This window comes from Bidens hawaiensis, unplaced genomic scaffold (assembly GCF_021521415.1).
Source record: "Bidens hawaiensis isolate Kalapana, Puna unplaced genomic scaffold, B.hawaiensis_p1.1 tig00034320_1, whole genome shotgun sequence".
NCBI lineage: Eukaryota > Viridiplantae > Streptophyta > Magnoliopsida > Asterales > Asteraceae > Bidens > Bidens hawaiensis.
In genome coordinates this window covers 57670-81304 of record NW_027495943.1, presented here as the reverse complement: position 1 = coordinate 81304, position 23635 = coordinate 57670, and the positions used below count along the sequence as shown (strand labels likewise).

Genomic DNA, 23635 nt, shown 5'->3' with positions numbered 1-23635 from the left:
GATTTGATACATGAAAAGTCGGATGAACACCGGCAAGTTCTTCCGGTAGTTCGAGTCGATAAGCTACCTTCCCAACACGTTCAAGGATTTTAAAAGGACCAACGAAATGAGAAACTAGTTTACCCTTCTTTCCAAAACGGACTACCCCCTTCCAAGGAGATACTTTTAAATGGACCATATCGTCAACATTAAATTCGATAGGTTTTCACCGTATATCGGCGTAACTCTTTTGACGATTTCTAGCGGCTAGGAGATTCTTACGGATTTGATTAATGACATCGGTGGCTTCTTGGACCATCTCGGGTCCCGTGATTTGAGCTTCACCGATTTCGTTCCAACAAATCGGGGAGTGACATTTACGACCGTAAAGAGCTTGAAAAGGAGCCACATCAATGCTAGAGTGGTAGCTATTGTTGTAGGAGAACTCGATGAACGGAAGATGAGAATCCCAATTCCCACCGAAATTATGAACACATGCTCGTAGCATATCCTCGAGTGTTTGGATTGTACGTTCGGATTGACCGTCTGTTTGAGGATGATAAGCGGTGCTAAGATCGAGACGTGTTCCCAAAGCTTCTTGAAGAGATCGCCAAAAATGAGAGGTAAAACGGGCATCGCAATCGGAGATGATAGACAATGGCAAACCGTGTGGACACACGATTTCCCGAACATAGATTTGAGCAAGCTGCTCGACAGAGTACTTCTCGCGAATCGGAATGAAATGAACAGATTTGGTTAATCGATCGATGATCACCCAAATGCTATCGTTGCCTTTCTGGGTTTTGGGTAATTTGGTGATAAAGTCCATAGCAATGTCTTCCCATTTCCAAACGGGAATCGGTGGTTACTCGAGTAGACCAAAAGGTCTTTGATGTTCGGCTTTGACTTTCGAGCAAGTAAGACATTTAGATACAAACAACGCTACGTCCTTTTTCATACCCCGCCACCTAAAGGTAGCATGAAGATCGAAATACATCTTATCTGCACCGGGATGAACGGAATAATGCGAATTATGAGCTTCGTCGAGAATACAAGTACGAAGATCATCGCGATCGGGAACCCACAAACGATTGAGAAAATACAAAAGACCATCGGGTTTGGTTTCGAGTTGAAGTTCGGCTCCACATGACATTTCGTCGTACATATTACCTTCTTTGACGAAGGTGCGTTGAGCTTGAAATATACGAATTTGAAGATCGGTTTGAACAATGACGCTTAGAAGTAGAACGGATTTAACATTAACCTTTCGACTTAGGGCGTCGGCGACAACATTCGCTTTACCGGGGTGGTAGCGAATCTCGCAATCGTAATCACTAAGTAATTCGGCCCATCGTCGTTGTCTCATGTTGAGATCTTTTTAGTCGAAAATGTGTTGAAGGCTTTTATGATCGGTAAAAACCACACATTTTGTACCATAAAGGTAATGTCTCCAGATTTTGAGAGCGAAAACGACGGCGCCAAGTTCGAGATCGTGAGTCGTATAGTTCTTCTCGTTGACCTTAAGTTGCCTTGATGCGTATGCGATGACTTGACCTCGTTGCATTAGAACACAACCAAGGCCTTGATGGGATGCATCACAAAATACAAAAAAATCGTCGTTTCCATCAGGAAGGGTTAGAATAGGAGCATTGCAAAGCATGTCCTTGGAATCTATTATCGAGTTTTTTTTATCGAGGACAACGAATAAAACATTTTAACTTTTTTACTTTTTTTGTTTTTTATTTATATTTTGAGTTATGAATTTTTTATTATTATTTTTGAATATTTTTTTGAGTGGTTTTTAATCCTAATAGAAAACCCATAATAAAAATTCAAAAAAATAATAAAATAAAAAATCATAACGTAAAATATAAATAAAAAAAATAAAAAAAAACTAAAATGTTTTCACCGTTATCCTTGTTAAAAAAACTCGATTTCTATTCATTTGTCAAACGAACACATTAAGAATGTAATTGGATTTCAATTCCCTCAAATTTCAATTCCTACTGGAATGTTCAAATTTCAAATCCAATTCATTTAAATTCCAAATCCAATTCCATTCTATTCCATGAAACGAACTCGCCCTTTAGGGTTTATGTTTAAATTGAAATTGATTTGGTATTTAGGGTTATGTTTAAATTGGTTTTGGTTAGGTATTAGCTTTTAGTTTTATGTGTAAATTGGAATTGATATTAGGTTTTTGGTTCAAATTTGTTAGGGGAACTTTGAATATGAGTAAACAACTTCTTATTAGCAACATTTTTAAATGTCAAAGAAAAGAAAACGATGACATCGGTTCCGGTGCATCACCAAGTTTAAATATTCCAACTTCAAGTTTAAATATGGTTGATGAATTGCAAGAAAATGAAGTTATCGGTCCAAGTTCAAATATTTCTTCGGCTTTAGGTCCTTTAATACGTTCAATAAGCAATTTGGATGATCTTCCTTCGGATCCCGCTGATAGACCACCTATGGCTAGTTATCATCCCAATCAAATAGATGACATACGAAGAGCATATCTTGTTAAGGGCTTTTCAACCACGAGGTCATGACTTTAATGGACCAACTATTGTAGTGGCCGGAGATGTTTTAATGTCAAATGGTTTGATAAATATGATTGGTTGGAGTATAGCACTAAACAAGAAAAAACATATTGCTTATGCTGTTACTTGTTTAATGGAAGTGTTGGTAATCAAGGTGGAAGAGAGGTTTTTGTTAGTGGAGGCTTTTGTAATTAGAGTAAATCGGGTGCCTTAAAGAAACATATTGGGGAAGTTAATAGTGTTCATAATAATTCAGTGCAAAAATGTGGCAATCTTTTGAACTACAAGCGATCCTAGGAAGTGAATGCCAATAAGCGTAATATTTAAGAAAATATTGCAAATTGGTATCGATTATGAAGCTAATCAAGACAGTTTTGCGCAATTGAATGAGTGATGAGTATTTGAACAATGCTTTAATTTATGCGGTCGAAAGAGAAACATTTGATAAAGTAAATGAAGAAGATGTAATGACTCGATTTCAAGCTTTCAAAAACCAAATAGAGAAATTTACAGCCCAACCTAGCTCCGCCAATGTTTGTTCGTTAACCCGGTTAATTTAAATTTATTTGTTGTCGTGTTTTTTATATTTGTTTCATTAATATTGTATGAAATATAAGGACATTTTTTTAGCATTACCCTTATGTTTCAAGTTTAGATCTGTCACTATGCATAGTGCATTTGTTAGGCGTCATTATTTCCAAGAAGAGGTTGGGGGCTTGAATTTGGTTTTAGGTGTCTTTTTTTCCTTTATTTTTAAATAAGTGAGCCACTATTAGACTTTTGTTTAATTGTTTCGGTTTTGATTGTTTCTATTTGATTTTGCTTTCTAGTCAATTGGTTTAGCTAGTTTAGTTTGTTGCTTTATGTAATCATGCACTCCACATGTTTTGTAAAAGTTTATTAAAGATTAAAGTCATCACATTGCTATCCGAATACAAAACAGAGTTTTTTCCCAAACTAGTGTTAGTAGAAAAATTATTTTATTTACCAAACTAGTATTTTTCATTTATTTAGTTTTCATCTTTTACTTTTAAACTAACATATTAGTCTTTTTAGTTGACCTCCCAGTTGGACCCAGACTGCGATGGTAGTGAATGTGGCCTCAGCTCCCACAAATACAGGCTCCCAAAGCCTTAGACCGAGATAGTATCACAAAGCTGGGGTTAACATAAATGACTCTATAGAAATCATCTCCCGCTTGAAAGCTAAATAAGGAGGTGCCCCAAATCCCTGCATTTCATTCTTGGCAGAGGTTCCTTCCATCTAATCTCTTGAAGTACTCCGTCCACTTTCGAAGAGTTAAATAAATGATCATATATTTTTGTTTGATTAATCAAATATCTTCTTTATTATTTTTTTTCTCAATTAATCTCTTTTTTTTACCAACGCATATACAAATATTTTGGTTTCAATTCTTTTATTATTAATTTTTTTCATAGATTTTTAGTTTTTTTAATATATTTATTTTACGAATGTATGTTTTAGTATAGCTCTAGTACCGTAACGAGTGTAACTGTAACCGACTAAGTTCATGTCAAACGATAACGTTTGGGTTTTATCGATTTTTGTTGTTTTTTTTAAACATGTTCATTTTACGAACTTATTTTTTGGGTTTTGTTATGGTACCATAACGATCCTAACAAATATCAACCAAAATTGCGTCGAAAAGTCACCGCAACACTTGGGTTTCACCAACGCTCGGGTTTTACCAAGTTTTGCTGTTTTTTCTTTTAAGTATTTTAAGTTTGAAAATTTAGTTTTTGGGTTTAGTTCCGATACTGTAACGAAGCTAACGTATACCAACCGAATGAATGTCAACTCTTGTATTTTACAAATTTGTAAAATGACGATATTGATTGATCGGATAAAAAGTCATAACCAAGGAAAAAACAAAAAGTTTTGAGTGATAAAAAAATACATGAAAAATAAAATAAAAGAAACCAAATTTGTAAAACGACGATTTGAAAGAATGAATAAAATAGAAAACAAATAAATATAAAAGATTCATAACTAAATTAGTTTAAAAGAAAAGAATATGGGTGAAAAAAAAATATAAAGACGATACTGGAAATACAAAAAAGATAGAAAATTGATTAACTTAATACAAAAAATTGCCTGCTTGTTAATGTAAAAGTAAGAGGTCAATGAAAAATAAATGGAAAACACTAGTTTGGTAAATAGTTTTTAGGGAACACTAAAATGGTAAGTAGTTTTTCCACCAACACTAGTTTGAGTAAAAACTCTACAAAAGCACACCGGGTATTTTATACTTTATACTATTAATACATCGTTCAACTAGGCATAAAGGCACAGCTTAAGGTTCATATGTTGGTTCATCAACTATATCGCCTGAGGACATATCTCTCACAGACATTCACACATTTCCACAAAACATACTTTGATGTCAAGTAACTTTCATAGATAACTATAACCTAGAGACAATTGCATGAGAAAGACCCTTTATTGTCTTTTAAGACATTATTCATTATAAAAATGATTTACTTTAACATGTACCCTAAATTTTAGAAAAAAAAAAGAGATAAAAACTCATGAAGTCACGAACAATGGTAGAATACTTATCTCCTAATCTCCTATGTTTCCAATATATAAATGCAATATAGTCTGAATGGGGAAAAGTAATAAACCAACATTCGGCACTAACGACATCAAAACTTAAAATTAACTACTCGCTACACTTAGAGGCTAGAGCATCCCCGATTGGCATTAGTGAGCTCATGTGGCGCTTGTAGGCAAGACATCCTTGTTCCATTTGTAGGGCGGCTTCGGTGATGACAAACGCGCAAAATGGGGTGATGGGGGGGAGCCAATGACGATTTTCATTTCTTTTCTTCTTGTTGTAGATCATTTGTATAATAAGTTAAAAAAGTGTGATAATAGTTGTAAAATTAAAAGTAATATGTGTATATATTTGTGATTTTTTATAAAATATCTAAAATTTCATAAAACTTGTAAAGGAGTTATAACTTATAGTTTAATGATTTTTTATAAATGCCATTATTTTAATGGCTATTTTTGGTCTCCACAAATCTCTCACATTTTATATTTTTAAAAGGGATGAATACGATCAATAGAAGTCAATGTCAAGTTAGGGATGGGCAGTATTCCTTTTATATCATGTCCACATCATCAACCATTTCTTTTGTTCTTTGTCCCACACCTCCCTTTCATATGACACTACTCTCCCGACCCTTATTTATATTTTTAAGATCATCATCATCATCATCATCATCATCATCGTACTCAGTATATCCCACCAATAGCAAAGCTATGGTAGGGTCTGAGGAGGGTAAGATGTAGGCAGCCTTACCTCTACCCCATAGGGATAGAGAGGCTGCTTCCGGTGAGACCCCCGGCTCGATAGTAGTTTTGCATCAAGCCTTGGACATAAGGCACATAGCACTCAATCATCGGGACACCGGCTGATCGGTGCATGTACCCTTATCTTTCAGCTATCAACGCCACTACATGATGCCTGATTAACCGTCCGTCACTTTTAACGTTATTTTCACGAGATTAGTAAAATAACGTCAAAATTAGTGCAATTTCACTTTTGCCCACCCGAGGGTTCACACATATATACATCATATGTGCGCACCGCAAGCAGGGCTAGTTTATATTTTTAAGATGATAACCACAATCAACTATTTCTGTAACTTCCATACTCCTAAATGTAATTTTCACAATAAGATGATCTTTAGAATGACATAATATATAAGTTATCATATCTATCAATTCCAGATTTCGAATTTGATAAAATTATTAATTTTATTAAGCTAAAGTCACATGTTTTAAAATATTTTTAAATTTTAATGAAATGTTGTATGATATTTTTGACACAATTTTGGTTGTGTTGATTGTAAATAACACGATTATTAAAGCTGTTTCTTTTGTAATTACATAATGTAAATGAGACTTTTAATTTGCAAAAATAATAATAATAAAATAAATATGATGTTTGGTGTTCCAAGAAATTTCTAAAGACAAAAATACTCAAATTCAAGGTTTTGCTTTTGTGTTTGTTTGGTAACCTACGTACGTAGGGGCCCTTCATTAATTGTTGACACCTTGAATGAGAAAGAAGAATGACGTATGTCATTAGCCAAAGGTACTGGTGTAGAACTTTTGGGGAGCTGAACCATAGTGATCATGGAGTTCAAATTGAGGTAGAACTTGAATTAGATGCGAGCAGGCCATCTCATGAGTGAGCCAAATTAGATTCGGCTTTAGGTCATTTTATAGGGTCTCAATCTAAAATATGGGTTATGTATTTTTGGTTTTTGAAAGTAGACTTTTTTAGAATTAGTAACTAAGTGATGAGTCATAAGCTAAGTAATTATGACTGACTTTCATTATCACTACATATAATCCATATTTCATAATTCGAGAATACTCTCTAATATTATAAACATAAATACAAACCTTAACATTTTAGATAACTATAAGCCTCCATCTAAATTGAGGTGACCCTGGATGAGTGATGGTATGTATAACCAACCATGAAGTTCCAACATGGTGCAAGTGGTTATAGTTATGGCTATGGATAGTCCAAGAATGCACATTTTACCTTTTACAAAGGCTAGGAGTTATGATGGCATCTAAAAATTTGTGTTTACAACTACTCGGTCATTTATGTGCGTTGTTATTTTCTTTAATAAACAAAAGCCGGACAATATAACAGAGAATGAAACAGGTTTGATCTACAAGAACGCGATCGATTTGGGTTCTAGTTGACGAACCACTTGATTAGAAGCTAGCTAGTTGATTGTTAATATATTTACAAAATTAAATGAGAGATTTCAAGGAGTTGAAAGTCCAAGGTATAAAGTTAGGCTTGCAGCTAATGGGTTTACATTAGCATCAATATTTGATTACAATTAGATACCCTCGTATGTGGTAAAGCACTCATCATTTAGAGCAACACTGGTCGTGATTGGTATCAGTAACTTTAAAATAGAACAACTGATGTAAATATGTTTATGTGAGGACGTTCATGCAAAACTTCTTCATTAATCATGGTGATCACGTATCTAGCAGGTCTGTAAGCATTTTAAATGATTCCGTACGAATTTTACATGCCTCAGTATGGATTTAGACATTTAAGAGAAAACGTCTAGGGATTAGACGTGCCCCTTTAGAAGGCGTCTATTTAGATGCTTCGTCTAAAATATGTTACCACGTGTCAGCAAATAAGTTTAAGAGACTATCCATGTTTATTTTAGTTTTTGTCAATCGTGCACGGTTATTTTGGTGATTTTCCCACATAAGAGTTTTCCAAAATACGAGTCTAGTATACTTCAAAGATAAGTTTACTCGTCTAAATTTCTTTTAGTAATAAAAAACCACAAACTGTATATATAGCTAGGGATGAGCAAACTTGGTATTGATACCAGTGCCGTCTCGGTATCAATACCGAAGCAAATATTACGATACCGATAAAAAAATTACGATTTTCGAGATCCGGATTTTCAGTTAAAGCATCCTATGAGGCTATATAATATGAAGGGAGGAAAAATAAAATAAAATAAAAAGAAAAGAATTAGACGTTCGGAAAGCGGTGGGACCAAGCAGCACATGCGTGATACCCCACAGTTTTTGGCTCCAAATATCCCACCTACAAAATCCCAGCAGGTCTGAATATATCCAATTGATTGCGCATTTCGTCAAACACCTTCAATAGTATCTTTCTTACTCTGCCACTCTTCACAACACATCATCATCATCTTCTTTTACATCCACTTCATTCTTATCAGGTATGTAATTAAACCCTTACTCTTTGTTTCTTCATGTCAATTAACATACCTAATTTGTTAGATGTATACATTTACTTAATATTTGGTCTGTTTGTCTGGTTTTGTACTTGTAACTTTGGAACCATATGTATCTTCACGAGTCTTCCAGCCTCCAGTGGTCGTCGACAAATTAATTTCGCAAATTGACATTTTTGTTAGCTTGTGTTACCTTTCCCCTAAATCAATTATCACATGTTATTAGTATAATAATATTGCAGTGAGTTTCATTATTCATGCCGTGTGTATTATGCTGAATTTGACAACAAATTGTCTGCAACTAATTGGATTATAGTTCACTAGATTCAGTCATATTATTATTATTATTATTATTATTAGAGTATTATCTAACCCTAGTTCAGTACACACATTTTAGGAGGTATTGATGCAATGCGTGACCGCGAGTGCTATTCGCCTGAATTAAGATCTATGAACAAGGATTCGAATTCGTTTCATACTGCGGGTGCGTACACGAGCCCGGGTACTCCAGATTATGGTGATAATAATGGTAGAGGGTTTCAAAAGGGTTGGTGTTCGGAGCGGGTACCTTTGCCAAATAATAATGTTAAGCAGAGGCGTACGAGTGTGAATGTGTTGATGCTGTTTAATAACGGGAGAGCGTTGCCTTCGAAATGGGATGATGCGGAGAGGTGGATTACGAGTCCGGTGTCGGGTGCTGGAGTTTGTAAGGCTTTAGCGCTATTGCCGCCTCAGCGGCGGCCCAAGTCGAAGAGTGGACCGTTGGGTTTGACTCCTGGAGACGCGTACTTTTCGAGTTATTCGCCTGGTTTCCGCTTGGTTGAAAGTGGGAGAACAAATGGTATTTTTGCCGGCTCACCGCTTACCACTGGTGTTTTGGTGCCGAATGGATATTCTTTTCATCATGGTGGAATTGATGCGCAAGTGGGCCCGTCAGGAATGTTTATGGAGTCTTCATCTCTTGATTCTCAAGGTATAATCTTGCTCCATTTGGTTTAGTATGCGTTATTCTTGTATGCATTCATAGACTGTTTGATGTTTGTTTGTGACTTATGTAATAATGTGCAGATGAAACGATTGATGGAAACAATGTTACTCGTGTTGTATCAAGGCGAGATATGGCTACACAAATGAGCCCAGTTGACAGCCCAGAGTCCTCTCCAAAACCTCCACCAGTGGAAGTAAAGGATGTCCAGGTGGACAAAAGAGTCACCATGACAAAGAAACCGAAAAGGCGCACGAAGAGAGTTGAAAAGAACGGGTCAACAGAGGTCAAGGACTTGGCTTTGACATGGAGTCCTATTACAGAAGGAGCAATGGAATTGTCAAAGTATGTCTCTAATGCTTGTTTTAGTACATTTTGAACATTAATTACTTGTGAATGCACCAGTTACCTGCAATGTTTGACTCGTTTTTGAATCTATATATGTGCATATGGTATATGTATATGTATATGTATATGTATATGTATAATATAAATAATTGATTTTCCTTTTTTAAATGTATTGCAGGCTCCAGAAAGAGGAAGCAAGGATAACTGCTTGGGAGAATCTGCAGCATGCAAAAGCAGAGGCATCAATCCGTAAACTTGAGGTTTATTTACTTAATTATAGTTTATTATTACTTTTCAGTATCATTAAAACTGAATAATTAGAATGACATGCTTAATACATCTACACTTGTAATAGAAGCCTAATGTCTTGTTCATTAGTGTACTTGAGGTTTCTGTAAACATCTTTTTTATTGAATGAGAACCATTTGTTATTTCGTTTACCAGATGAAACTGGAAAAGAAGAAAGCAGACTCCATGGACAAAATTATGAACAAGCTTAAAACTTCTCAAATGAAAGCCCAAGAAATTAGAAAAACCATGTCAGCAAATCAGGCTCCGAGAACCACTCACAAGGTCATGTTTTTACGCAGATATCCAAAGATCTCTCTCACCCGCTGCTTCGTTCCAAACATCCTTAAATCAGGTCGACTTCAATTCGTATTTCTATTCTTAAATCTTCCTTCTACTTGTTATCCGTTTTTAATCGGTTTTTACAAAATTTACTAATGACTTTATTACACTGTTGTCCTTTAGGTATATAACAAATTTCAGGTTTCGACCTTAAACGGAGAGAACAACAGAAATTGTCCTTTATATTCAAATTTGTTTACAAGTTTCGTCATTTCCACTAATGGGCGTTAGTTTTTTCAGTTTAGTCCAGTCATGTGCATTGCACATGAGGGTAATATGGTCATTTTATTCTTTTTAATAAAAAAGTTTGAAAAGGGTGGTGGGCTCAATAAAAAACCAACATGAATGAAAAATTAAAAAGAGTGGCGGGCCCAGTTCAAAAGGTAAAACGAATAAATTGCCCTCATGTGCTATACACACGGGACATGACTTAACTGGAAAAACTAATGCCCGTTACTCCGTTAGTGGAAATGATGAAACGTGTAAAACAAGTTTGAACATAAAGGATGATTTCTGTTGTTACGAAGCCTGAAATCTGGTATACACCTGAAGAACGAAAAGTTTAATGTACTCTTTACTAATATTCGATGAATCTGTTGAGGTCAAAGTTTGACCTTGTAGTTCAAGGTTTATTTGTTTCAAACTATGAACATATTTCAATATTTCATCACTGCATGTTCAATTTTCATCCTTTTTTTCTAACATGAAATTTGTGGTTGTTTAGGAGAGTATATAGTTTCTTTTGCAATTTTGTTAGTGTGCATATCTCCAAATATCCGTGTTAGGAGAGTATATAGTTTCAAGAAATGTGAATTGATTTTCTTGTTTCTGCAGACAAATCAGAACCGGAAAACTGAAGACAACAGTGACAAGGTAGGTAAACTGTGATACAACTTATGCTTCATTATGAAATTGGTGGAATATAAGCATGTTGATAGCATCTTCATGCAATTTTGGGAATGAATGGTTAGTAGTATCAAGATAAATGCATTCCAAGTGCTAGTGGACTATATAACCAAGGGTACTTGTTATCATCTCTCAAGTATTTTTGATCAGGTAAATATGTAGTTATCGATTGTACTAACTCTGACTTGTATTTATCATAAAACGAGCCACCCTCTGAATTTTTTGAGCAAAAGGTAACTTGTATTCCAGAGGATTTTTTAATTTCACGCGGGTGAAGATTTTAGGTTGGAAGTAATGTCTAAACTCAAATATCACAAGTGTGTTTTAGGTGTGCTGGTTGTGGATGCTATTAGAAGTATAGAACTCTACATGTAGTCTTAAGAAGTTTTCACTCGGGTAACTAAAAATAAAGCCGTGAGGTTGTTATGGGAAAATCGGTCAATAGTATGCAAACATTAAATTAAACTCACAATTTTATCCTTAGAATGCTTGAAAAAAAAGTGAATCAATGACGGGTTTAGAACTTTTGTCAAAATGAGTAGTAAAAACTGGCTGCGTTAAAGCTATAAATAACCTCTTATATTGTATTTAAAGTTGAATAATTTAACTGAAAATACACAAAAAGAAAACGCCAAATGCCCACCTAAATCCCTAAAATTAAGTAAACCTTCAGAATACTAACTACCATCCAGAACTACTTAAATAACAAAAGTATACTATACAAGTACATCAAAGAAAATTTATGTAAGTTCTCTCTTGAACCGATCATGTGAGAAAGTTTGGCATAGTACATGCTTTGTAATAAAATCATTAATAATTACTGGTTTAGATTGTGAACGAGATTCCACCATCTTTCTAGTAACCCAAACTATATAAAAATCTCTTTTTTAAGGATCAACCCAAACATCATTTTTCTTCACTATGTGACTTTAACCCTCACAGTTTACTCTACCTTAACGAACACTTTAATACTGTTGGGCTACAAGCCCTTTGGTCCCGAACTACATTAACGAAGCTTTACATTCAAAGTTATAATATTTAATCAAGTATATTAATTTGTAAATAATATCTAAATCACAAAGTGTTTTAATTATATTTTTATATACGTATTTAACATAAGTTATTATATTTATTTTATTATATAAAGTTTCCTTATCATAATTTAAAATTTAAACTTCCTCCCTATATTTCAAGTTTTGTAATTTAAGGATTTCTTGCTATTAAACTTTATACATACAACTTATTTTAATCTAATGTGCATCACACTTGATTGTGTGATGTTTAAATATTTATGAGTTATAATAAAATTTAAAATTGTGTAATATATGGATTAGATGATATATTTTATCAAATTGATTAGATTTTGAGTTATGTAACATAAACATTACTACTATACTTATTTACATTAGATTAATATATAATAAAAATAAATAATTTGGCTATGAAATGCTAATGTGAATAGTGGAATCAATAAAAAACGCATACAATAATAATAATAATAATAATAATAATAATAATAATAATAATAATAATAATAATTGGGGGATGACATTAGAAATAAGTGAGATATATGTGATGCAAATAGTGGATATGACAAAACTATGACAATGCTTATAGTCTTTCATGTAATCTAATGGGTTATTTGGGAGCCTCTTAACGATAACATTAAAATCATAATTATCACTGAATTGGTAATAGTTTCGTATTCTTCAATAATGTAGAATCCACTTTATAGACCATAGTTGCTACAAATTTACAAAATCAAAGGGACAGACAGTTACCTGGTTCAATTTCTTTACTCCTTTTTAACTAACTTAGCAAAAATCACCACGGGCGGATCTACCTTTTTAAAGGGTGGTTTTTGAGAATCACCGAATTTCGAAATAATAGTGTATTGATATAAAGAAAGTAATAGAGTAAACCACCTTATAAATTAGAAGATGATCATTTGATTAGAATTTAAGTTGTTGGTCTAGTGGATAACTCTCTAAGTTGGTCAACTAAAGGTCACTTGTTTGAATCCATATTACATGATTTTTTTTTTAAATTTTAAGCAGTGTTTTAGGTTTCATAAACCAAAACTTTTGAACAAAGATACAATTACAAAAGCCGCTTTCTGTCTTTCTCCCCTCCCCACTATGATTACACATGCGTCACACCTCCTTCCTCTTGTAGTCCGGGCATCCGGTTCACCATAGACCACCACCTTGAGAGCCTTTCTCCTGCCGTCTTCTTTCAGCCTTGCTAGATGCTACTCTTTCTCGAATCCTCCGACCGTGATATTGAGTTTAGATTCATTTGTTAATTATTCTTGATATTGTTAATTGTTTAGATTTATTTGTTAATTGTAAAATCATTTGTTAAATTTTAGATTATAATTAACAAGTTAAATCAATGGTAAAGCATTATTATGTAATGAACCGACTCGAACGTCAATTATACTTGAAGTTTTTATATCCAATTATATGTAATTGAGTCATTTGAAATTAATGCACCACTTAAAAAAAATTCGAGATGTTCTTGACTTATACAAGTATACTAAGTTTCCTAAAAGAAAGGCGAAATTTTTTCAAGCGGTTTGTCTTGCTTCGTTGTGGTGCTTATGGAAGGCGCGAAACGAGATGGTGTTTAACGGCCATGCGGCTCCTGTGGAAAGGGTGGTGGGGGATATTAAAGCTCTTAGTTTTCTTTGGGTTAAAAGTAGATCGGGTAGTGTGTCTTTGTTATGGAAGGGGTGGAGTGGTTTTAATGTGCAACTAGATAGTGTTGTTTGTGTTATTTCTTGTTGGCGGTTCGGTGGTGTGGTTTTAGCTTCTGGTTAAGCCTTCTTTGTTGTAAGCGTGGTGGTTTTAATATATTCGTTTTTTATTGGCTGTTAAAAAAAAACTTAAAAAAAATTCCTACATCCAATCACACCTAGCATTTGTAACTGTCTCCGCTACTTGATAAAAGTAGTAAGGGTGAACAATGTGACACGTATTGCCATACAAAAGATTTTTAACGGATTTGCATGGTGACAACTCATTTGAAAAAAATGATAAACACATGCCTTAAAAACTTATACAAGAATATATTATATCGCTTTCCTTCTTTTTACCTTTTTCATCTTGTGCTTATATGTATGCAATGATAATCATATATATATATAAGTTGTAACGAGAACCCAAAATAAAATTAAAACATTGCTCCTTGGTAGGGCTGCTTAAGAAGCGAGCTAGCCCTGAGCCTATCTAGCTTCATCTAACGTTTCGGCTTTGAGTTAAACAAGCCAGTTTGATTTGGCACAACTATTCTTAATCAGGAGTTAAAATTTGAGTTTGAACTCAGGTTAGACAACTCCTTTTGTAAGACGTTAATAATTAATAGTTTAATAAATATGAGTAATATTGGACTTCTTTTCGTTTCTTATTTGCCATACAAATACTTCGACATTCTTTCCATAAAACTCCATATATATACTCCTTTAGTATAGAATGGATTTCGTTTAAGAAGCATGGAAATGAATATGGCACATGAGTTTTAGGGATAAGGTTATTTGCGTCCACTTATGTATACGTGTTTAGGTCAAACAAAACACCGTGTACAATTAGATAACCGCAACATGGTTTTTGTAATAAGAATACCTTTCCACAATTTGTAAATATATTAGAAACGTACTTGCATGGCATAAATGGAGATAGAATTGTATGAAAAAATTGTATTAAACAATTCATTGCACTTTATAAATTTGTCATTTTAGAAAAATATAGCAATATGTGTATGTGGTAATGTGACTCGTAAAAAGTTAGTAAAATTCTTGATTTTTTATAACATAATTTGTTAAAAATAATGAAGTACATAAAGCATATTTGAGTTTAAAACAATGAAGTATATAAAGCATATTAAATGAAAAAAAGAGCCCTCTAATTTCATCCGTTAGTAACTTTCAGTTATTTACGAAGTTGGTACCGTGTCAAATAACAATTAAATTAGTTTGTTTAAAGTTTTTTTTAACGATCAACAAAGCCCAACCATTTAGGTACACCCATTGGCCAAAAAAAAAATAAAAAAATCCAAACCCACGATCGCACACAATGCTGGTGACCTTGCCTGCAACCAATTTCATGAGAAACCCAACCAATGGGCCACTATGGTAAAACCATGGCTAGCTCACACATGAAATTTGTATCATAAACGAGATTCAAACCAGTGACTTCCCTTAGGGAAGTCACCGAGGCACTAGCGTACTTCTAGAGTGCTACTCCTTTTTCAGTTAGATCAATTGTTTTGAAACTCAAGCCTAAACCTGTCCTTTGGTGATTATAAATATGGTATATATATAGCGAAAGGTATTTGGCACACAAGCATAACCAATTATCTCAATCTGAATTCCACCAAGCTTTTAACTATATTTAAGTTAAAGAGAAGCCGTGCCCTTAGCTCACCTAGCCATGCCCATATCAGAAAATAAATTATAAAATACCCATCCCCTTGTTTACCCAAAAGTTAATATTTTCACACACACACATATACACCAATTTAATCGTAAAAGAAAACTCTTTACTTACACTATTACATTTTTTTCTCTTTCTTTGTTTATTTAGTTATACAAATTTGAACGCATCAAAGATATAGAGACTGATACACACTTTATTCAAGACTATATTCCAATTATACATCTAAATGAAAGAGCTATAGGCATGCATGCAGCAGGATAAACAGCACTGCTTCATCGCATTGTTTAGCCTTAGCCAAGAGCCCAAGAATATAAGATCAAGCAATTTAGGTATAATTAATTAAATCAAATAAACATAATTTTACTTTATAAGTATTTAATTTCTTTATCGTTACACATATAATATATCCGATTACTATTTGTGATCAAATAATTAACATATATATGCATGATAGAGTTAGCTCACTACCCGATTAATTCTCATTCAAATCACACTACAAATTAACACAAATCCTAGCATAGTTAAATCTAAACATTTTTTATAACATAAATCATATATCAAATTACTAAACTACCCTCCATCCTCCCCTCACACCCCAAAAAAGAAAGAAAATAAACACACCTAAGCAACTCCATAGACTGATTATTAGGATAACACCCAACAATATTGTTAAGTCCCGGTGGCGGTGGCACACGGTTGCCACCGCCACCAACGCCCGCAGCTTGTAATTCCAGGGACTGCACTTGTTTTTTCAAGAACTTCATGTAATGAGCAGCCTCATCCAACATGGAAGCAGTGTCCATTTTAGTACCACCAGGAACTAATCTCTGAAGTATCCTAATCCTCTGGCTGATCCTCTCTCGGCGGTGTCTTGCCGCTATACTCTGCCGGTCCTTCGATATCTTAACATTCCGTCTCTTAGGCGCCTTTATGGACTCCGGGTCTATATGCACGGGCTGCAACGCTGCCATGCGGAATATCATCTCCCGCATGGCCTCCGCGGACTCCGGTTTGTGCTGAAACCATGTTCCCAAAGGCGGTGGATAACGGTAAACAACTGGTGGTGGTGTAGGGTGGTTGGTGGTGGATATTCCGCCTGAGAATTGGATGATTGGTGGCTCGGAAAGATCGTGGAAATGAAGAGGATATTGTGGTTCATGATCCTCAAGGTGATCCATCATGAGAGGCATCATATCCATTTGATATGATGGTATTTGGGTTGGAAAGAATTAGGGTTTTGTGAATATGAATGAGTATAGTACAGTACTCATGAAGGAATTATATGCAAGTGGAAGGGGTATAAATAATAATGGTTTCAACCTTGAAGCCTAACAGTTTTACTAGGGTTCGTATTTATTGCTACAGCAGATAATAGATCAGATATTTATTATTTGTGTTTGCATGTGAATATTGGTATATGTATATAAAAAGAAAAGTTTTAAATGGAAATTACATGATTAAGATTATATAATCTACATTTTAACTTTTTTCTGTCCGAAACTGATCTGAATACTACATTATTTGAATCAGGAATGACCTTTATATTGTATCGGTACCGGTCCTGAATTTCTTAAAAAAAATTGGGACTTGTATCGGTGACGAAAATTTCAAATTATTCTACACTGGCACCTTAGACCAAAATTTAGTAGATATCAGTACCGAACCGTACCAATCCTGAAACCTTAAATAATTAGTACCGGCCATTTACTCATCCCTAATTTGAATTATATGCATAAGTATATAACTCTTGCTTCACAGGATTCCATGTAACAAGTGCTCGATCCTCATGTCACTATAATTAGTATGAAGCAATAACATAAGTTTATACGTATACATTAATAAATATATGAGCATAGGCATGCATGTATGTATTAAGAGAACAAAAACAAAAGAATGGCAAATGGACAAAGAAAACTCAAAAATCAATTTTTCAGAAGTAGACGTCACCAATGAGAAATGGACACCCTACCATCTTAATTTGGATACTACTAGACAACAACTAAGTCTAATACAAAATCACATGAAAAAAAACTTAACACCATCACAAATTGACATGTACACGTCATAAGAGAAGACTAAGCAAATGCTAAGGACCAAGACAGTGCCTAAATGCCAGAGGTAAGGCCGATTTACCACCCATAGGCTCATTGGAGCCGACCCAAGTCCCTAGCATGCACCATAGTTGCCTAGACGTTAAAAACAGGCTTTGTTTCCCTATTTTGAAGATTACCCGCCGTGTATTAATAATAAGTGTAATAATGTACATGATATTAGTAAAAGTGATTAATCAACCGTATTATAAACTCAATCATTTCACTAAATCCGAAAACCGGATATAATTAGTTAGGGCTTGAATGCAGTTAGAAAGATGTATTTACATATAAACATGTCAATTTTGGAGTTTGAAGTTAACTATACATTTTAAACTTAAGCGTTGAAATTGTGACCAAATTTATTTCATATCAAAATCAAAAATATAAGTGGAAATAATGTGGTGAAAGAAGATAGTGAATTTGGAAGGGTGATGATAAACCATTCATGTTCTTTCATGGCCCATTCTAGCCTCATCATTTTAATGCAATCCTTTTAACTAACTAGATTTTGGATTGTATAATGAATTGAAGTTAGGGATCATTTCCGCAAAGGTTGTTACACAAAAGAATGGCTAGACTATCTCGAGTTATAGTTTTATTGCTCAAGAAACAAAGGAACACGGAGAGGGAAGATCAAACTCTTTAATCCACACACATGATGTGTTTATGTTCTGACTTCACACCATTTTTTCATGAAAAAAGACGACACATAAAACCCCGGTGCCATTACTCACAACACAACTATTGTACAATAAGAGAAAAAAATGGATAAACGCAAAAATTGTTTAAGAGCATTAGCTCATAAGACATTACTAACCCGCTCTGTTTATTCATCTATTGTTCGATCTATGTTGCACATTCTAGATAATAGAGAAATTTAGTTCTTCATCTATGGTTTTAATATGAGAGTATAAGAGACAATCGTAGTAGATGAAAGATATATTTGAAGGGGTATGCACCCGCCTTAACATCGAGCGGGGCGGGTCAACCCATAAGATATAGACAAGAGGCTTGAAATCAGGATGTCACGAAGACACAAAGCCAAAACTTATGCGCGTGGCGCATATCACATATGCTCACGCATCACATATGCTCACGCATATCACATCTGCGCGTGGCGCATATCACATATGCTCACGCATATCACATCTGCGCGTGGCGCATATCACGTATGCTCACGCATATCACATGCTCACGCATATCACATCTGCGCATGAAACATCTGCGCGTGAGAATAAAGAGAAGATCTTGCGCATCCCCGGGATAGGAGCATAAAGGACAACACAACAAATGAAACAATAGTCTAATCCAAATCAGGATAAGGACAACCATGATTGTACTCATCAGACAACCTTTCAGAAGGTATCTTTTAAGGAATAAAGAATGTGCTGATGTTGACAGCTGCCAATGAAGGGTGGACAACTCAGCAAAACCCATGTGCCACCACGTGATGGCACATGGGTCAGGTAAAATACCTTGGTCAGAGAATAATCAATGAAAAAGCACCAGGTGTCCTAAGTACACGTGGCGCGAAGCAATAGGAGGAGGCCAAAAAGGCCCTAATTGGGTCTGAGCCCAATCATTGGAAACCCTAATACTATAAATACCACACCACCTCCACAGTTGGGGTCAAGGCAAGAAATATATTCTGAATCCTTTACTCATTTTCACATTCTTATCTTCTCCTGCAATATCTTATTCTCACACCGGAGGGTTACCCCAAAGAGGACCCCTCTGTCCCTTTCTGAGGGGTAAGCTCACGGTGCTGTTCGTTTTGTAGGTGGAAGAACTCGTATCTCGAAAAACCATCGGTGATATAGCACACTCATACCCGAGGAACGTTGATCGTATTCAAGTAAGTCGATCCACGTTTCTTCATTGGCGCCATCACCTGTTACAACGGCAACAAAACCACTATTTCATCAATTTTCTCTCTGAAAATCTTCACAATGGTTTCCGGTGTTCGAAACAACGATCAAGTTCTGGAGGATAATGAGTTTGAGGATGTTAATGAGGGACATCAGGTTCTGAGGGCGCCGCGTGACACTGCGCGCACCACCAGTAACCATCCCTTCAACACAACACCTCATGATCAAACTGAAACTCCCCCAGACGATCTCACGTTCCAAAATCTGACTGGTACAAAACAAAAAGGACCAATGGACCCGGAAGTTGAAACCAATGACCCTAAAGAATGGCTCATAAACGAACAACGGCGTCTAATGGACAAATACAATGAGTTGGTAAAACACAAAAAGTTAGCCGATTTAACACAAAGGCTCGCATTTGATAAACAAACCATTCAGGGAACAGCAAAAAAGACGCGCGCGCTGGAAGACGGTCATTCTGTTCACACCGAACAAGCTGATATTAGTGATGAGGAAGAGGTGCACAGCATGAAGAAGACGCGAAATACTCATACAGGAGGTTCACAGCTTCGGCACACATGCACATAGCACCTGGAGCCAAAGCTGATATGGATTTATACACACCATACAACCCACAAGCGAAAGCGCAAGTGGACGTAACCACACCATATAGGCCAGCCATCTTGGTAAAACATTCAAAATTCACTGAGCGCATTGCGAAGGCTCCCATTCAACACAAAACCAAGATGCCAAGTGGTTTAAGCAAGTACGATGGTACAACAGATCCAGATGATTTCTTACAAGGTTTTTATAACACTGGAAACTTAGAAAGCTGGACGATGCCAACATGGTGTCACATGTTTGCTCGCTGCCTCACGGGTGCAGCGCGTGTCTGGTTCGAAAGCTTGCCGACAGGACAAATCGATGGGTTCGAAGAGCTATTGGAAAAGTTCCAGGCTCACTTTATACAGCAGCGCAGACACACGCGCGACCCCGATGACATCATGCACTGCGTACGCAGAAATGATGAAACCATTGAAGACTACATAACTCGTTTCAATCAGGAATCTCTTGCAATTGGAGGCATCACTGAACAACTCTTGCGCGTGGCCTTTATACAAGGTGCGCGCAGTGATCAACTCCGCAGAGCTCTCGTGAGCAGAGAAGGCATGCCAACCACTTGGGCTAAGCTTATGGAAGCATCGCGAGTCTTCGCGCGAAATGAAAAACAAATTGCCCAAGACAGAGCAAGAGATAAAGGGCATCGAACAGAAGCACCACGCAACAATGAAAGGAGGGGCAAACAAAACTCCGTATGGTCCAGGTTGCAACAAACCAATTACTCTCCCGCAGAAAAGCAAGCGCAACAAAGTTCATCCCCACCCCAAAAAGACATTCTTAATCGCGGAGAAGGTGATAAGAAGGAAGGTGGCAGAGAGCCTAACAGACCTCTACCAAGAATATGGACTCCCCTCACCAAAACGCCTTCGCAAGTGTTAAGCACAGAGAATGTCCAGTTTAAAAGCCCCAGGCCATTACTCCATAAGGGACCACCGAACAGTGGCAAATATTGTGAATTTCACAAATCCACAGGGCACAACACCGATGCATGCCATCATTTGAAGGATGCAATCGAAAAGGATGTGAAATCAGGCAAGTTGGCTCACCTGGTAAAAAATCCAAGACCAGAGAATGAACAACCAGACGGAGCCTGTAGGTTCCCAGCCGGATCTACACGGAATATCTCGTTCTACATAGGTGCGGAATCCCTACGTAAGACGATACGAGCGTAGAAGACGATACACGTTAACACGATCAAACACACGTTACAATAAACAAAGACACGTTGTATTGCAACTGGAAACACGTGATTCACTGATCACCGATTACACAACTCGTAAACTCGTTAACTATCGATTCTAAACTTGTACAATTTTCCCGTAACCTAAACACTTATAAAGCACGACAACTTCTCCTAACATGTTTAGGTGAAGTTGTCACTAACTTCGCTTGGTTCACAAGTTCGCCTATATCAGCGAACTTGTGAGCTAACTTCGCTTAATACATAATACAAATCCAACTAACTCGATTACAGACACTAGACACTGAACTACTGACATCATGTACCAACAGACTCCCCCTTGGCAGTAGCTTCATATCTCTATCTTCAAGCACGTGTCTTGTAATCTCAACAATCTTGTATCTTTCATCTTCAAGCATGAACGCCTTCTCGTACACAAAATGCATAGGATCATATACTCTCATCAGCACCTGCAGATCAGCTTGAGACAAGTTCACTAAATGCATAGGATCATATACTCTCATCAGCTCTTGTTCATCTTCATCCTCCATTACTGCCTCAGCTGTTTCACAATCAACATACCACCACTTCAGATCCTTGAGCACATCCTTGGGCATTTGTTTCATCGGCACTTCTTTTAAACACCGGATCGGCTTATACTTCATGATCATCCAAGGCTTGCCATCTGTTCTCATCCCTCTATCTTTATCATCAATAAGTTTCCTTTCTGTGGTTTCAACAGCTCGAACCTTTTCTCCTTTATACTTTCCTTCCAAACAATCTTTCCAATGACCCTAGCCATGTTATTATCACTCCTGTTTATCAACCCCAATCTGGCTAAGTCCTTCACTTCACACTCAGGCAATGTATTCAACGATCTCAACAGCCTCTTGAAGTACTGAACCCCATCATACCTTTTAATCACAAAGAGCCTCAACTGCTCATCATATAACCAGCATATAATCCCCTTTGTTGATTCAGCATAACCCCTGATGTTGTAAATTTTCTTGAACATAGTAGGGACCACCGGTTTCTTAGTTTTTACGAACCACTGAGCGTAGCCTTCTTTCCATCTTGGCTGCTCTTCCCATTCTGTCTCATCGCTTTCCATATCTTGACCTATATCTGACTTATCAACTTCCGGAATCTCGTGCTCAACATTCTCCTCCACAATCTCTCCCTCTTCAATCTCACTATCAATAACAATCTCAGCACCAATCTTCTCTATCTCTTCAACCGGTAACACATCGTCATCACCTATAACATCATCATCCATTATCTCCTCAGCATCCACAACCACCACCTCATCACCCCCTGAACCGCCAGCTGCACTGGTTGACTCCCCCTGAGATGTGGAAGTCCCAAGAGCTTGTTCAGTTCTTGGAAACTCTCCACCTGCACCTTTCGATGCATTGGGATCATCGTCTCGATCATTACGCTTCTTAGTCCTCAGCTCATCACCCTTACAGCTCGTCTCCCCCTGAGATGCCAAGAACTATTTCAAAGCATCAATTATTTTTCCATGTTCGATCAGCAGGGACGACTGTATCTGATTCTCTGCAACGAGGCGCTGAATAGCATGGGTCTGGATAAGATTTACCCTTGATTGTTCTGCCACGACCCTTTCAAGCGCTGCTATTCGTTTCGAGTCGGATAAGGTTGTATCAAAATCAAACCTCAGATGTGATATATCTTGAGTGTACTGAGGAGGGATTTCCAATGTAATCGGGACCTCAGAAGTAGGTGTAAACGTAACCGCAGGTGGTATCGTAACCGACAACCCTGCAGTAGCAACAACTGTCGACTCAATAAATCTTGCGACGACCTCCGATGGAGTAAGAGTTGGAGGTGGCAAAGATACAATTTCCGGAGCCGAGAGTTGGAATGTAGTGGGTGGGAGGCCGAATGAGGATGAGGTAGCCACCACGGGAATGTCCGTGGCGCTTGGCCTTGTAACTGGCAACGATGAAGGGACTATAGTCATACCGGACAGTGCGGGTGGAGTGAAACGTACCACCCTTGAGCTCTCACCAGCTCCCGAACCTGCACCTGTCCTTTCCCTTCTCGATCTACGGACCAACTGATGTATATCTTCCTCAAAGTCCGACTCACTGTCATCATCGTCTCTCTTCCTTTTCCCATGAATCCTTTCTTGTGTTACTAAAATCCGTCTCGCTTCAGCCACATCATCATCTGACGAATCAGAATCAGCCACCGTCGTAGATGCCCTAGCAACATTCACACTCGAAACCAGTGCAAC

At 36.6% G+C, this 23635-nt stretch overlaps 1 protein-coding gene and 2 pseudogenes across 2 annotated transcripts in view; 2 read left to right on the top strand and 1 right to left on the bottom strand.

Moving 5' to 3' along the window:
• Positions 1–8278: 8278 nt before the first annotated feature.
• On the top strand, positions 8279–11583 carry LOC143586109 (uncharacterized). The gene is made up of 6 exons (XM_077067726.1): positions 8279–8293; positions 8706–9281; positions 9377–9638; positions 9820–9901; positions 10086–10284; positions 11106–11583. The coding sequence occupies exons 2-6, from the start codon at positions 8720–8722 to the stop codon at positions 11126–11128; spliced, it is 1128 nt and encodes a 375-aa protein (XP_076923841.1). The 5' UTR covers positions 8279–8293; positions 8706–8719; the 3' UTR covers positions 11129–11583.
• A 4523-nt stretch (positions 11584–16106) lies between these two features.
• Positions 16107–16858, bottom strand: LOC143586111 (transcription factor HEC1 pseudogene; annotated as a pseudogene).
• LOC143586113 (F-box/LRR-repeat protein 25-like) overlaps positions 16859–23635 on the top strand; it is a 44581-nt pseudogene continuing 37804 nt past the window's right edge. The window contains exon 1 of the transcript XR_013144655.1: positions 16859–16910. The product of XR_013144655.1 is annotated as an F-box/LRR-repeat protein 25-like (transcript). The remainder of the gene's footprint in view (positions 16911–23635) is intronic.

Coding starts and splice junctions, on each gene's coding strand:
- LOC143586109 (XM_077067726.1), top strand. CDS start 8,720: ATGCGTGACCGCGAGTGCTATTCGCCTGAATTAAGATCTATGAACAAG. Junction 9,639..9,819: donor GGAGCAATGGAATTGTCAAA/GTATGTCTCTAA, acceptor AATGTATTGCAG/GCTCCAGAAAGAGGAAGCAA. Junction 10,285..11,105: donor TCCAAACATCCTTAAATCAG/GTCGACTTCAAT, acceptor TTGTTTCTGCAG/ACAAATCAGAACCGGAAAAC.